The following is a 13,381-nucleotide window of genomic DNA, read 5'->3' as shown; positions in this document are numbered from 1 at the left end:
CTCGGGGCTCCACGCAGACTCAGGAAATAAGTCGACTGCCTGCATGAATCCTTCTTCACTGCTGCAGATTTAATCAGCGATTACTGCAAAGTCTCCAACTCGCTTTCTGCCAATGTCTCCGGGATGTGGTGGAGCATCCGGAGCTAAAGTGATCCATGATCCCGTGCAGGGACTCGCTCTCCTCCGGGGCTGAAGAAGGGCCAGCTGGTCGGGTCAGGCTCGGCTGTTGGCGGACTAAATGAAACGGGATATTGTGAGGGACCATCCTGCTTATCTCACCGCCTTGGATCAAACACGATGTGCAGACAGATCGTGGATCAAGCCGACCCCTTCACCATCACCGCAAGTTCCCCAACGATGGCTGGCTTCAGGTTACTGACTTCTACATGTCCCGCCTCCCTTTAGGTGTGAGAGAGAGAGAGAGAGAGAGAGAGAGAGAGAGAGAGAGAGAGAGACACAAATACACTGACCTCCACCTGGGGCCACAGACATGGATAAACTCACCGTGATATCAGGATGCCTCTTCCTCGCTGCAGACATCTTTGCCATCGCCAGCATCGTTAACCCGGACTGGATCAGCACTGGAGAGTCAGCTGGTAGGTCGTTGTTGTTGTTGCACTTTGTCCCACTCCTGCACAGTTAAATGTGGTCAGGTCATATCGCTGTGGTGGAAAATGGAGCTCTAAGTAGGGAAATGGCATCTATTTGTAGCTGGGGAAAAAAATCACATAAATATGATGTGAAGTCAGTACACATGTCAGAGTGTTTTCAGTTGTCAATGGAGTGTGGTGGTCAACATGTTTGGCTTGTGACCCATTCAATAGAATCAATGCCCTCACAGGTTATCACAGATAACAGATGTGTTCCTTTAGTGGCTGCCCAGATTGATCTCGGGACCCTTTGGAGAGTCCCGACCCCAGCTTTTAAAGGATTGGACAGAGATGTTGCATGTAGAGAATGAGTGGCAATGAAACAAAAAATAAAAGGAAACAGAAACAATCTAAATTGTTTGCTGAATTCAGCAAAGGTCAAGCAAAGGTTTGGGTAGGAAAGTAACAACCTAGTGCCAGTAGTGTCACCCTCTGTTCTGTGGTATTTTAACATGTTTAAGTGCCCATAATCTTCTTGCAAGATCATCTGCACTCATCTTTCAACGTAAAGTAAGGAGTGTGGCGCTCACAAACATTAGGGGATTCTCTCCAGGAGCCACTCGTACTGTAAATACATGCTGCGTCGTTTTAGTGTAGTGGACTTTAAAGGCCCTAAAAACTCATTTTCTCAATCAGCCATTTAGTTCAACACGGAAAACACAATTTTCTGCCAAATCTTTGGTTATTTCACATGCAGGATTTCTGTATTTGTATCTGTTCTCGTCTTACTGGAACTGAAGGTATTAAAGCTGTATGTCACGTACATTCACCGATCAAGATTTTGTGATATTTGAACGTAAATGTGAGTACAGTTATTGTGTTGTTTAAAAAAAACACTATCAAAATTCATGCAGCAGATCCAGAGATATTGTCTTTTTCATTCCACTTCCTTGTGCCTACGTTGCCCACAATCGACAATTATGTTAGAGATTTGAAATCATGTTAAAATACATTTACTTTGCACCGCCAGGGACAAATGATTGTGTCTGATCGGATAACTCAGATTTACATCTACGTCAACAGCTGTTGTTCTGGATTAAATGACTACTTTAGTTATGACCTGTATGATCCTTGTAAAAGCCAGTCAGCATCATTTGAAGGGAGGCACATTTCCTTGATTGCACACTCAATCCTAGAATTAAGCGTTGAACACATGCGTTTACCGAATCCCACAGCCTCGCCGGTTATTGCATATTAGAGTAATATTCAGATGCAAAGTCCGAAAGCTAAACATTGACTAAAACTGATGCAACACACACAACCATACCACCGCAGTATATGCACAGCTGCCCGAGGTTCTTGTCCGCCTCCATCCTAATGCCACAGTGGAGCAGAGATAAGCACGCAGCCGGCGTGCCAAGTGGTTATTACAGCATTTGTTTTGTTGTAAAAACAAACCCTGACTGCTGCAGCAAGTTGAGTACATAACGAGCAGTTTTTTGTTGCATAATTAAATGAGTAACCCCGCACCAAATCGCTCTCTCTAAATGGTCACGGTACAAAGTGGACTGTAGTTCAGACCAGCTCATACACTGAAGGTTTTACCTCCCATTCCCTCATAGTAAACAATGGTGTGAAATGACTGTACTGTGCTTACTGTACTAAAAGCTTTCTGTTCTCGCCTAATTAGCACTAACCTGAAGGCAGGAAGTGTTGTTCGGGAATAAAGATGTGGGACTTTTAATTAGGCCTCCTGGGAGAGTAATTCTTCCCACCTGGAGAATTAAGGTTCCTCGGGCTCAGTCATGACGTATTTTGAAAAATCTTTCTTTTTCTCAGCTCTGTCGTTCAGTTGGCTCTCTAGATTTTTAAACGCATGGAAGAAGAAGAAAAAACAATACAATAAACCTATAATAATAATAATAATAATAATATAATAATGATAATATAGCAGGCTCAAGCTCACCGTGAACATGCACGCTGATAACTTCTTAATACATTACATTACAGTCATTTAGCAGACGCTTTTATCCAAAGCGACTTACAATAAGTGTATTCAACATCGGTTTTCGAGAGAACAACTAGTCACCAGAAGTAATAAGTGCATGTCCTTTCCTCAAACAAGCATCTAAGAGCATAAACCAGAGCCAACGTACAGTGCAGAAACAAACGAATGCAATAAGTGCCACAAACTAATATAAAAACAATAAGTGCAATAAGCTAGTATGAATACAATAGATGCTAAGTAAGTGCTAAGCGGAAGGGTAGGCCTTCTTGAAGAGGTGAGTTTTCAGCCTGCGCCGAAAGATGGGCAGCGACTCTGCCGTCCTGACGTCAGTGGGGAGTTCATTCCACCACTGTGGGGCCAGGACAGAAAACAGCCGCGACCGGGACGATCGGCCGCAGGGAACTCTGAGCGACGGGGCAACCAGTCGCCCCGAGGTAGCAGAGCGAAGTGGTCGGGCCGGGGTGTAGGGCTTGACCATGGCCTGGAGATAGGAAGGGGCTGTTCCTTTCACTGCCCTGTAGGCTAGCACCAGAGTCTTAAACTGGATGCGGGCTCTTACAGGTAGCCAGTGTAGAGAACGGAGAAGGCAAGTTGTGTGGGAGAACTTGGAGCGATTGAACACCAGGCGAGCTGCAGCTTTCTGGACAGAGCTTGTCCACCTCCATCCAGAAAAGACGGAGCTTTTCTGGAGCTCCAGAGGTCTGATGGCCGACGCCGGGGCTCCGGCAAGTAGTGAGTTGCAGTAGTCCAGGCGGGAGATGACAAGAGCCTGGATTAGCACCTGCGCCGTCTCATCAGTGAGGAAGGGGCGAATCCTCCTGATGTTGTAGAGCAGGAATCTGTAGGAGTGTGTAACCGATGCAATGTTTGCTGAGAACGACAGTTGGTCATCCAGGGTCACACCAGGTTTCTCGCAGTCCGAGTTGGCGTCACCACGGTATCATCAATGGTGATGGACAGGTCTCGGTGCGGGCAACCCTTCCCCGGGAGGAACAGTAGCTCAGTTTTGTCCAGGTTGAGCTTGAGGTGGTGTGTCGTCATCCACTTCGAGATGTCAGCCAAGCATGCAGCGATGCGTGCCTCCACTTGAGTGTCCCCGGGGGGAAATGACAAGACCAGCTGGGTGTCATCGGCATAACAATGGTAGGAGAAGTCATGCAAGCGAATAACAGAACCGAGAGATGTTGTGTAGAGCGAGAAGAGAAGGGGGCCCAGGACTGAGCCTTGTGGAACCCCCGTAGTCAGCATGCGTGGTTCCGACACAGAGCCCCTCCATGACACCTGGTAGGATCGACCTGTCAGGTAGGATGCAAACAGGGAGTGCGCAGAGCCTGAAACGCCCATCCCCTCGAGGGTGGATAGGAGGATCTGGTGGTTAACAGTGTCAAACGCCGCAGACAGGTCCAGGAGAATCAGGACAGAGGAGAGAGAGTTAGATCTCGCTGCGTGAAACGACTCCGTCACCGCAAGGAGGGCTGTCTCACTTCCCACTTTGAACCCGGACTGGTGAGGGTCCAAGAGGTTGTTTTGGTGGACATAGGTGGATAGTTGAGTAAAGACAGCACGTTCCAGTGTTTTGGAAAGAAAGGGTAGAAGAGACACCGGTCTGAAGTTCTTGACATCAGAGGGGTCAAGTGATGGTTTCTTCAGAAGGGGGGTGACTCTAGCAGTCTTGAAAGCCGTGGGAAAGCATCCTGAAACAAGAGATGTGTTCATGAGGTGGGTGAGAAAAGGAAGGAGTTCAGTCGCAATAGACTGAAGAAGAGGGGAGGGGATCGGGTCAAGGGAGCACGTGGTGGGGCGGTTAGATGTAACAAGGTTGAGGACCTCGTTAGGGGAGAGGGGAGCAAGATAGGGTAAGATGGGGCATGGAGAGGGGAGGGAGAGCTGTGGGGGAAGAGCTGGAGATGGTAGAGGGAGAGGGTGGACAGGGAGAGAGTGGACAGGGGGGCTGAGAGAAGGAGGATCTGATATCGTTTACCTTCTTGTCAAAGAAGTTGGCGAAATCGTCAGGGAGGAAGTAGGAGGAGGGGGTGGGGGTTGGAGGAGTGAAGAGAAAGTTTCGAAGAGTTTTTTAGGATTGGAAGCAGAGGTTAGGATTTTGGAGCGAAAGAAAGCAGCTTTAGCAGTAGATAGAGTGGTGGAAAAAGTGGAAAGAAGAGCTTGGAAGTTAAGAAGGTCCCCCGGGAGTTTGCCTTTTCTCCATTTACGCTCAGCCTCTCTTAGGCTCCGTCTGTCATTACGCACCGAGTCCGACAGCCATGGGGCAGGTGGGGTTCGCCGTGCAGGCCTGGAGGTGAAGGGACAGAGGTTGTCCAAAGAAGAGGAAAGGGTGGAGAGGAGAAGATCAGTAGCAATATCAGGGGATAGGAGAGAGAAGGCTTCAGGGTCAGGGACAGCAGAGGTAACAGAAGATGAAAGATCAGCCGGGGAGAGGAGATGACTACGGGTAGAAACCATGTGGGTAGGTGGTGGAAGTACGGGGGGAGAGGAGAGGGAGTAAGACATGAAATAGTGGTCAGAGAGCTGGAGGGGAGTGACGGATAGGTTAGCAGTAGAACAGTGTCTAGTGAAGATAAGATCCAGCTGGTTGCCGGCCTTGTGGGTAGGAGGAGAAGAGGCGGGGTAAAGGTCAAAAGAGGAGAGGAAGGAAAGAAGCGGTTCTAATTTATCAGTCTGGATGTTAAAGTCTCCGAGCAGGATGAGTGCGGAGCCATCATCATGGAAGTGTGAGACTAATGTGTCGAGATCTTCCAAGAACTCACCAAGAGTGCCTGGTGGGCGATACACAACAGCAATGGTGAGCTTGACTGGATAAGTGACAGTAACCGCATGAAATTCGAGCAAGAAAGCTGAGAGAGAGCAAGGAAGCGTAGCCCGAGATAAACTCAGCTTTCGGCACTGCCGACTGGCAATTCCAGAGCCCCCCCGGTACCACTTGCTCAACATGAGCTGAGAGAGTAGGATAAATGAGGTTAGCGAGGTCACGGCACCTGGGAGTGGCCCAATGTCTACGTAACCACCGAGCAGAAGAGAGGACCGAAATCGGATGCAAACACATGGTTTGAACAATAAAAATGAGGTAACTACACGTTCGAGAAGTCTTAGCTTGACGAAGTCGGGCTTGAAAAAGTCGCCTTGTTGCCTTTGTTTGCCCTAGCCTTCCTTTGCCAGATGCTTGAAAGCTGACGCTTCCAGCCTACAGAAGTGCGTAAGGACAGCAATCTACTGATTGTCTGGCAGGAGTGTAGGCTCCTCCCTTGCAATTAGCAAAGCTATTCAGCAGCTGAGACTAAATCACACCTCCTCAGACAGGCAGAAACTCAGTCCAATCACCACTGAGGCAAGCCTAAGTACAGCTATAAAGACAACTTAGTTAAAGCAAGAATAAAATACAGATTCTGGGTGAGTCAGAAGTTCAGTTCTTGCTCCAGAAGTTGAAAACAGTCTGATAGTTCTAATAGTTCATCAATAATTAAAACCTAGTCCTTTAAAGAAGAATTGGACTGATAGCTTTCCATACAGTGTTCCATAACATATCCGTCCGTTTCCTGTATAATACACCAGTAATACCTGACGTTCCCATACCAAGATAAGCATACACAGTTTTTGTGGCACGTATAATGTACAATGACTAATTTACTGCTTTCACTTTTTCTTATGCTGACTCTCCTTCATACTAACTCAAGTTTATTTATTATCACTCTCAATCATATTTTCATTCAAAACAAAAGCCACTTTCCACACTGGCATGAGGCAAAAACACTTTTATGTTGGACTTGTTTTTTTGCTATGAAGTCCAGTATGCAGGGAAATAAAGGCCCTTATTTACGTTGTCCCCCACCCTGCGGCATGAAAGGATGTGTTGAAATGGAAGAGGATATCCTGTGTAGAAGGGGGATAGGTCAGCCGGCAGGAGGGTGTGGTCCAGGCCTGATGTTCCCTTCATGGACCCAGCACTTTATCCAGGATCAGGAGCTGAAGCCATTTCAACGATAAATATTTAAAGGGCTGATGGATATGGGAGTCGCACTATGAGCATGAATACAATCTGTTTTGTGTACTTGTTTTACATATTTTACACATTTATTTAAAAATACTAAACGGTTAAATGTAAATTGAAGGGTCTTAATGGCTTTAAGTACCAGGCGTTATTCAAAAGCAGCTTACTTTTCTCTTAATTAAATGACGTTTCAGTTTTTCTCCGTGTTTGTCCTGCACCCGTTGTGATATTAGTTACTTGTAATTTTGGCCATCGTGACAGTTATATGAATTCTACAGTCGCTGGGTTTAAATCGCCCCTGAATAAATCCATCAATCCATAAGATGTTTAAAGCTCCTCTTCCCTTTGTGTCTGCTTGGCAGGCACTAACTCGCTTGCTGAGGATAATAAGAAAGAGAAAGGAGGGAGGCAAAAAGAACAAATGAAGGTGTGGGAGGATTTCATTTTGCAAATTTTATGTTGTGTCTTCCATGCAGACAGACTGGATGTAGTAGAGCAGATGCAGTACCTCTGTTGGCCTCCGTGTGTGTGTGTGTGTGTGTGTGTGTGTGTGTGTGTGTGTTTACTGTTAATATGCTCCTACCTGACATGGCAGCAGCCACCAGGCTTTGTGAGGGAATCAGAGGGACTCCCGAGAGGTCGTCATGTCTTATAGCCAGAGTCAGCACACAGTGTTGGGGAGTAAATATTCATGTGTAACTGAGTTACATATCAAAATGCTGGCGATTACATCCGAATATATACTTTTCCATAAAAAGCTTATCTGTAGAATATAACATTTATTCTGTTAAGATCTATTGATGAGCCGTTAACACAAGTTTTACAGTAATCAGGGTGAGCATGTTGAGAGGTTTACACTGCATGGTTTACGTTGATGTTTTTAGGACTCTCACCTTAATTACTCAGTTTAACATTTAAGAAAAGTAACCAAAAAGTCATCAATTGTACTAAGTTACTTTATTTTGATGAACTATTTAAAATAGTTGCATTATTATAATTTTCAACAGGGCAACTGTAACCTATTACATTTATCAAGTAACCTCCCCAACACTGTGAACAAATGATGATGATATATGTTCAGGCTGAGTTTGTTATATGAAGCATGCAAACTCATCAAACACTGCCAGCTACCATTACGCTGTAACTTATCATTTAATGCATTTAATGTGCAGTAGACTTTAGAATATTATTGTATCGAGTCACTTTCTGGTTGAAATACCATCTGGACTGACGTCTACTGTGGAGCACGGCTGATGTTTTATCTCTGAACAAATAAATAATCAAAGCCCCTAAAAACTTTACTTTCTCTCTGTGCACGTGTTACCTTCTGCTGGAGCCTGTTGTTCTGTCTCCGTCCAGGCTCTCTGACGGTGGGTCTGGTCCGGCAGTGCCAGACCATCCACGGCCGAGACCGGACCTGCATCCCCCCGGAGCTGCCCCCAGAGTGGATCATCACGCTCTTCTTCATCATCCTGGGCATCATCTCCCTCACCGTCACCTGCGGTCTGCTGGTGATGTCACAGTGGCGCCGCGAGGCTGCCCGATACGCCCGGTGGATCGCCTTCACGGGGAGTAGGTGTTCACGGTCATCGTCCTTCTAAGTTGAGAGCAAAACACAAGCGGTCTCAAATCTTCTGCATCAGAAGACTGAGGACATATTTTCCTTTAAAGCATCAGCAACCTTAGCAAACATAATTGCTCTGTCCAGTTTCCAGCTGTTATACAACAGGATTTATGAAAATTGTTGCAAAGTTGCTTTATTATCACGTAAAAGCACCACATCAGGGTCAGAAAGGAACTGCAGGTGGTTTATAAAATGCCCGTGAAAGTAAGATATGCTACTTAAGAATCTCCTGTGAAATAAATGGGGCTTACCTCGACGTCGGAATTTCAGGACAGCTTTTAGTCTGGTAATTATGAGCATCTTGACAAAGTGACTCCAGATGAGATGGTTTCTATTTTTAAAGGCAAGAGACAGAGTTTGTTCTATAAGACAGAGCAGGAGCTGCACTCCACTTGGCTCTAAATATGAAGCAGGATGTCACTGGAGGCCGTTTTAATAACATGTTCATACCTGAAAGCTGCTTTAAAAAGGTGGTAAAGAAAGTGGTTTAGGGTTGATAAGAAGAATCAGATTTACACATGTAAGTGTGCAGTACCTGTTTAATCTCCTTTCTGCCCCTCTGTTTCTTCTCTGTCACAGTGGTCCTGTTCTGCATGGCTGCTCTCATATTCCCCATCGGCTTCTACATCAAAGAGGTTGGAGGACAGCCATATAAGCTCCCCAACAACACGGTGGTGGGCTCCTCCTACGTACTCTTCGTTCTGTCCATATTCTTCACCATTGTCGGACTGCTGTTTGCCGGGAAGGTGTGCCTGCCCGGCTGACTTCCTCCTCTTTTTGTATCTTTGGAGGAACACCACAACTGGAGGCGAGTTTTGTTAGCATCGACTCTTCCGTGGCAGCGTTGGAAGTATTGTTGGAAGTAGAACTAAACCGAGCAGCACCCGTGTATGTTTTCCCCTTTGGATGAATTGTCATGCGAGCCGAAATCATCTGAGACTGAGCAGAGAGCTCTGAAACTGGATTCAAACATCCGGACTTTCAAGGGGAGCCCTGTGGTATTTTCCGTCATCTTAAGATCTAATGACAGATTAGATGCACATAGACTGATGTGTCAGGCCCGATAGCGGCCAGTTACCTCGACTATGATGGAGGCTCTTCCTGACCACAGCCACATGGAACAATATGTGATATACACAACGGACTTCTACTTTCTAGGCACAGTTTATTTATTTGTTAAATTGTTCAGTTATGTCTTTTTGTAAAGGCAAATCTCATGAAAAGGCCCAAAGTATCCCAGTGTTTCCCCCGCCGTTAATATGCGTGGTGGATCACTTTGCCTTAAAAGACTGATACTGTTGAGTTAGTTTGGATCAACTCTAAAATTCTGTATCGATGAAATGATTTAGCATAAAGATATTAGAACTGGAACCTAACATGGGCATTATGGGAGTGAGTATTGTAAAGTTGTATCCGTGGATGTGTTGCAGGACGATGAGCCGGTCTCTACCTTCAACAGTATGGATCAGAGGTGAGCAGGTCAAACCTGTTCTGGTGTCCGTTACAGCTTTGTTACTTTTAGTGACAATGAATGAATCCTCCACGGTTTTGAGCATTTCCTGTTGTTTGAACACTGTATCAAGAAATGACTGAATCCATGACTAGTTTGTTTTTTTTATTTTCGAGACGCCGGCGCTGACTTCAGTTCTGTATCAATGAGCAGACAGCCAGTCTGTGGCATGTTCTAGAAACACTGATGTTCTTGAAGGAGGCATGGAAGATCTCATCTCATTAAAAATGACTCATTGGAACACCGATTGTCTCATCCATTGAAGAAGACCGTGGTACTGTCATTATTTACAATCTCAAGTGGACAGAGTTGGGTTCATGACAGAAAAATACGCCATTTCTTCTTTCTTAATTCAAAGTGACTGTATATTGGAATGTCAACATATAGCTGCTATGTTTTAAAACTTCAGCTGAAGGATTTTCTCTCAGCAGCTCATGTAATAAAGTAAAATATATCAAGATTAGAGCTTAAAAAAAGGCCTTCTTGCTTTTAAAATCTTAGATTAGATAAATGAATCTGATGCCCAAAATAAATCTTTTCAGCAGATGCTCCTGCAGTGAAGCAGCAGCTGTTTAGACCAGAATCTCTCACACACACACTTTTCCTCCCTTGTGTGGATGCACAGCATGTTTAGGTTGCCATAGGAACATCTTTAAAAAAAAAAAAAAAATTTAAAAAAAAGGTATCTGGTGACGTGCGTTTGTGTTTTTCAGCGAGCTAATGAGTGACAGCAGCAGGAATCCGGTTGTCCCACTCTGCTCACTACTGCTGCCAAAAGAATACAAACTGCCTTTGACGTTCAAATCTCACGGTCACAAGTGCTGCTATTTCAAGCCCTGAAATATGTCTGTCTGAAATCTATTTGGTCTTTTTTTGGAGTGTGTGCAAATGTTTTGTTGCAGTTCTCAGGGCAACAAAGAGAGAGAGACTCTGGTACTGGCACTAAAACATGATGAGTAGCTTCTCTCTCTCTCTCTCTCTGCTGTGAAACAGATTTAAGTAACCAACAATGGCAAACTAGAGACTAGATCAATGGTTAGAAACTGGTTGAGAAGTAAAAACACTGAATGATACAGACACTGTTGTGGATCATATACCCGCAGTACTGAAGGAACATGGGAACCGTTCTCAAAGAACCAATGTTGCTGCAATGTAACATTTTTAAACTGCACTTATGTGGAACAAATATTTATTACACATTTTCAGTCGAAAAACATGTAGCTAACATGTTATCATACATACAACACTTAAGTTTTACTCGTGTTCCAACGCTGCAAACTCAAAATCAAAAAGCAACAAACAAATACAGCTTACAACAAATGATCGGCATTAGAAATATAGACGATATGAAATGTGAGAATAAAAATGTATCTATAGATCTAAAATATCATGAAAGTTTTTTAAAGTGTGAGTTTCTCAGTTTAGTTTGGCACATTACATTCCTATACGACAATAAGCATGATCAGGTGAACACATGGTGGATTTAAGGAGCCACTTCAATTCTAACCACAAGAGGGCGCAATTGGTCAAATTTAACTCAGAGCAGCCCCTCCACTTCACTTCACTTCACTTGATGTAAATCACCAGATCGCCACTCTGAAGCAGTTTAATTTAGACATTTAACTTATAAAACACTCTTTTAAGAACAGTCCAAAACATCTTTAGTTCAACATGTATATTTAGTGAAAGCCTTAATCGTGTCCAGCTATTGTTTGTTACCTTGTTCTAAGGCTGAACCACATGGCGGCAACACGTGCAGTTCAGTGCAGTTCAATCCTCCGTACTGAATGTGTTGCATGTGTCAGGTCATGGTGGGACGGCCATGCTGCCGCTTGGCCATTCCTGCAGCCACCAGCAGCAATACGCCGGTGAGGAGCTCCAGGCCGTAAGAGAGCCCGGCCAGACCCAGAGACCAGCCGAAGGAGGTGTCAATATAGGCCAGACCCTCCGGCCCCACCACCCTCTCGATCTCAGCCAGGGCCTGGTACGAGTAGACGATGTAGAGACTCACACCACTCAGGGTCAGCTGACCTGGAGGGAGATGCATTGCACATGCATACACACTTAAATTAGTGCTTTACTTAGTATCTTGGCCATCTGTTGATTGAAAAACATTTTAGATATATTCATGTTCTAAGGAACAAACACTCAAGTCATCGTGCTCCAGCAATTATGAAGCGGAAATTCGCACCAATCAGAGTTGCGTGCTTAGAGCTCATCAATAAAACCAGCAATAACATCACGCCATTAGCTTGCCAAAATCTCATATTGTGAGAGACAGGAAACACACTGACGTATATGTCGTCTGCTGACACAGTAGTCATCGGAGACGACTGAGGCACACACACACAGTCCTCACAAGTTTCATAGTGTTGCTATTGGAAACCCTCTACATTTGGAACGCTTGCTACTGGTTTTAAGGGGATGCAAGTGGAGTGCAGAGTCTACCCAGGGCGGGAATAATAATTGTTTTATTACAATTGCACCCCGAGGTGCTACGAGCTCAGAGAATGAGCAGGAGGCAGCATCTGAAGTCTCATTTTTATGCAGAGAGGCACAAATCAGAGACAGACCGGAAACTGCCTCATGTATTGTACATGTAGGACTATTACCTCTACTAGCACTACTGCTACAGCTCAAACAAAAAGTCAACACCATTTTTTTTTTTTTTTAGCAAAAATAAAATAAGATTCACTGGTACTGGTAGATTTTTCTGCTTTTTAAAAAATCTTCTGTGAAATGACACTGAATACCTCTGAGGTTTGGACTGTTTTTAGCCAAACCAACAGGCAACATGTCAGCCTGGGCTCTGGGAAGTTGCTGTGGTTATTTTTAGCTGTGGATGGAGAGAGATGGAGAGATATATCCGTCTGCTACTTTGGTCCAGACAAAACCGTCTCAACAACTTTTGGATGAATTGTATTGAAATGTTAAACAGACATTCGTGGTCCCCAGAAGATGAATCCTAATGTTGTTGACGATCCCCTGACTTCTCCTCCAGTGCCACCATGAGGTGCCATTTGTGATTTTGGGTGAAATATCCCAACAGCTATTGGATGACATGCCACACAATTTGGTGCATTTGACAAAAAACATTCTGTGATTTCCCTAACTAGAATTAGTCCAATAATTATGTTTATGATCAATACCTGCAAAACTAATGACAGTCCTATGTATTTCATATTGTCATGTATTGTCGTACTGGTCCCGTTACTGTAATTAGTCAAAACAGATTTTCAGACACTACAATGCAGAAAACAGCAGCAACAACAACATTAATGTTTGTGGGTCAGCTACACAATATTTACGACATATCATGTAGTTCTTAAGTGTGGATTGGTTTTTTTAACATGGAAGCATTTTGTGGATATTCTCATTTCAGAGGAAACCTTCCTCAGAATGGCAATTACCCTGAAAATGAAATACAAGGGAAGCAGTGGAATGGCCCTGCAGGGAACCAAGACAAATACCCATTAGGCTTTTTAATGGTTGGTGAGGACAGAAGTTGCAGCATTAGAACAAAGACAGAACAAAGCATCAACAGAGAATTCTGATACTAAATATATACAGTATATATATACAGTAATATATATATATAGTAATATATATATATATATATATATATATATATATATATATATATATA

General features: G+C 44.2%; 2 protein-coding genes across 2 annotated transcripts in view; one reads left to right on the top strand and one right to left on the bottom strand.

The window, feature by feature from the left end:
* The first annotated feature begins 6 nt into the window (after positions 1-6).
* LOC116381664 (uncharacterized protein C16orf52 homolog B-like) lies at positions 7-10,002 on the top strand. The gene is made up of 3 exons (XM_031843978.1): positions 7-596; positions 7,961-8,173; positions 8,805-10,002. The coding sequence occupies exons 1-3, from the start codon at positions 491-493 to the stop codon at positions 8,987-8,989; spliced, it is 504 nt and encodes a 167-aa protein (XP_031699838.1). The 5' UTR covers positions 7-490; the 3' UTR covers positions 8,990-10,002.
* tmem235b (transmembrane protein 235b) overlaps positions 9,832-13,381 on the bottom strand; it is an 11,718-nt gene continuing 8,168 nt past the window's right edge. The window contains exon 4 of the mRNA XM_031843977.1: positions 9,832-11,766. Within this exon, the coding sequence (XP_031699837.1) occupies positions 11,537-11,766 (230 nt within the window). The 3' untranslated portion in view covers positions 9,832-11,536. The remainder of the gene's footprint in view (positions 11,767-13,381) is intronic.

This window comes from Anarrhichthys ocellatus, unplaced genomic scaffold, assembly GCF_004355925.1.
Source record: "Anarrhichthys ocellatus isolate YVR2014 unplaced genomic scaffold, GSC_Weel_1.0 scaffold4, whole genome shotgun sequence".
Classification (NCBI taxonomy): domain Eukaryota; kingdom Metazoa; phylum Chordata; class Actinopteri; order Perciformes; family Anarhichadidae; genus Anarrhichthys; species Anarrhichthys ocellatus.
The sequence above is the reverse complement of the archived record's forward strand: the minus strand, read 5'-3'. Positions and strand labels throughout refer to the sequence as shown.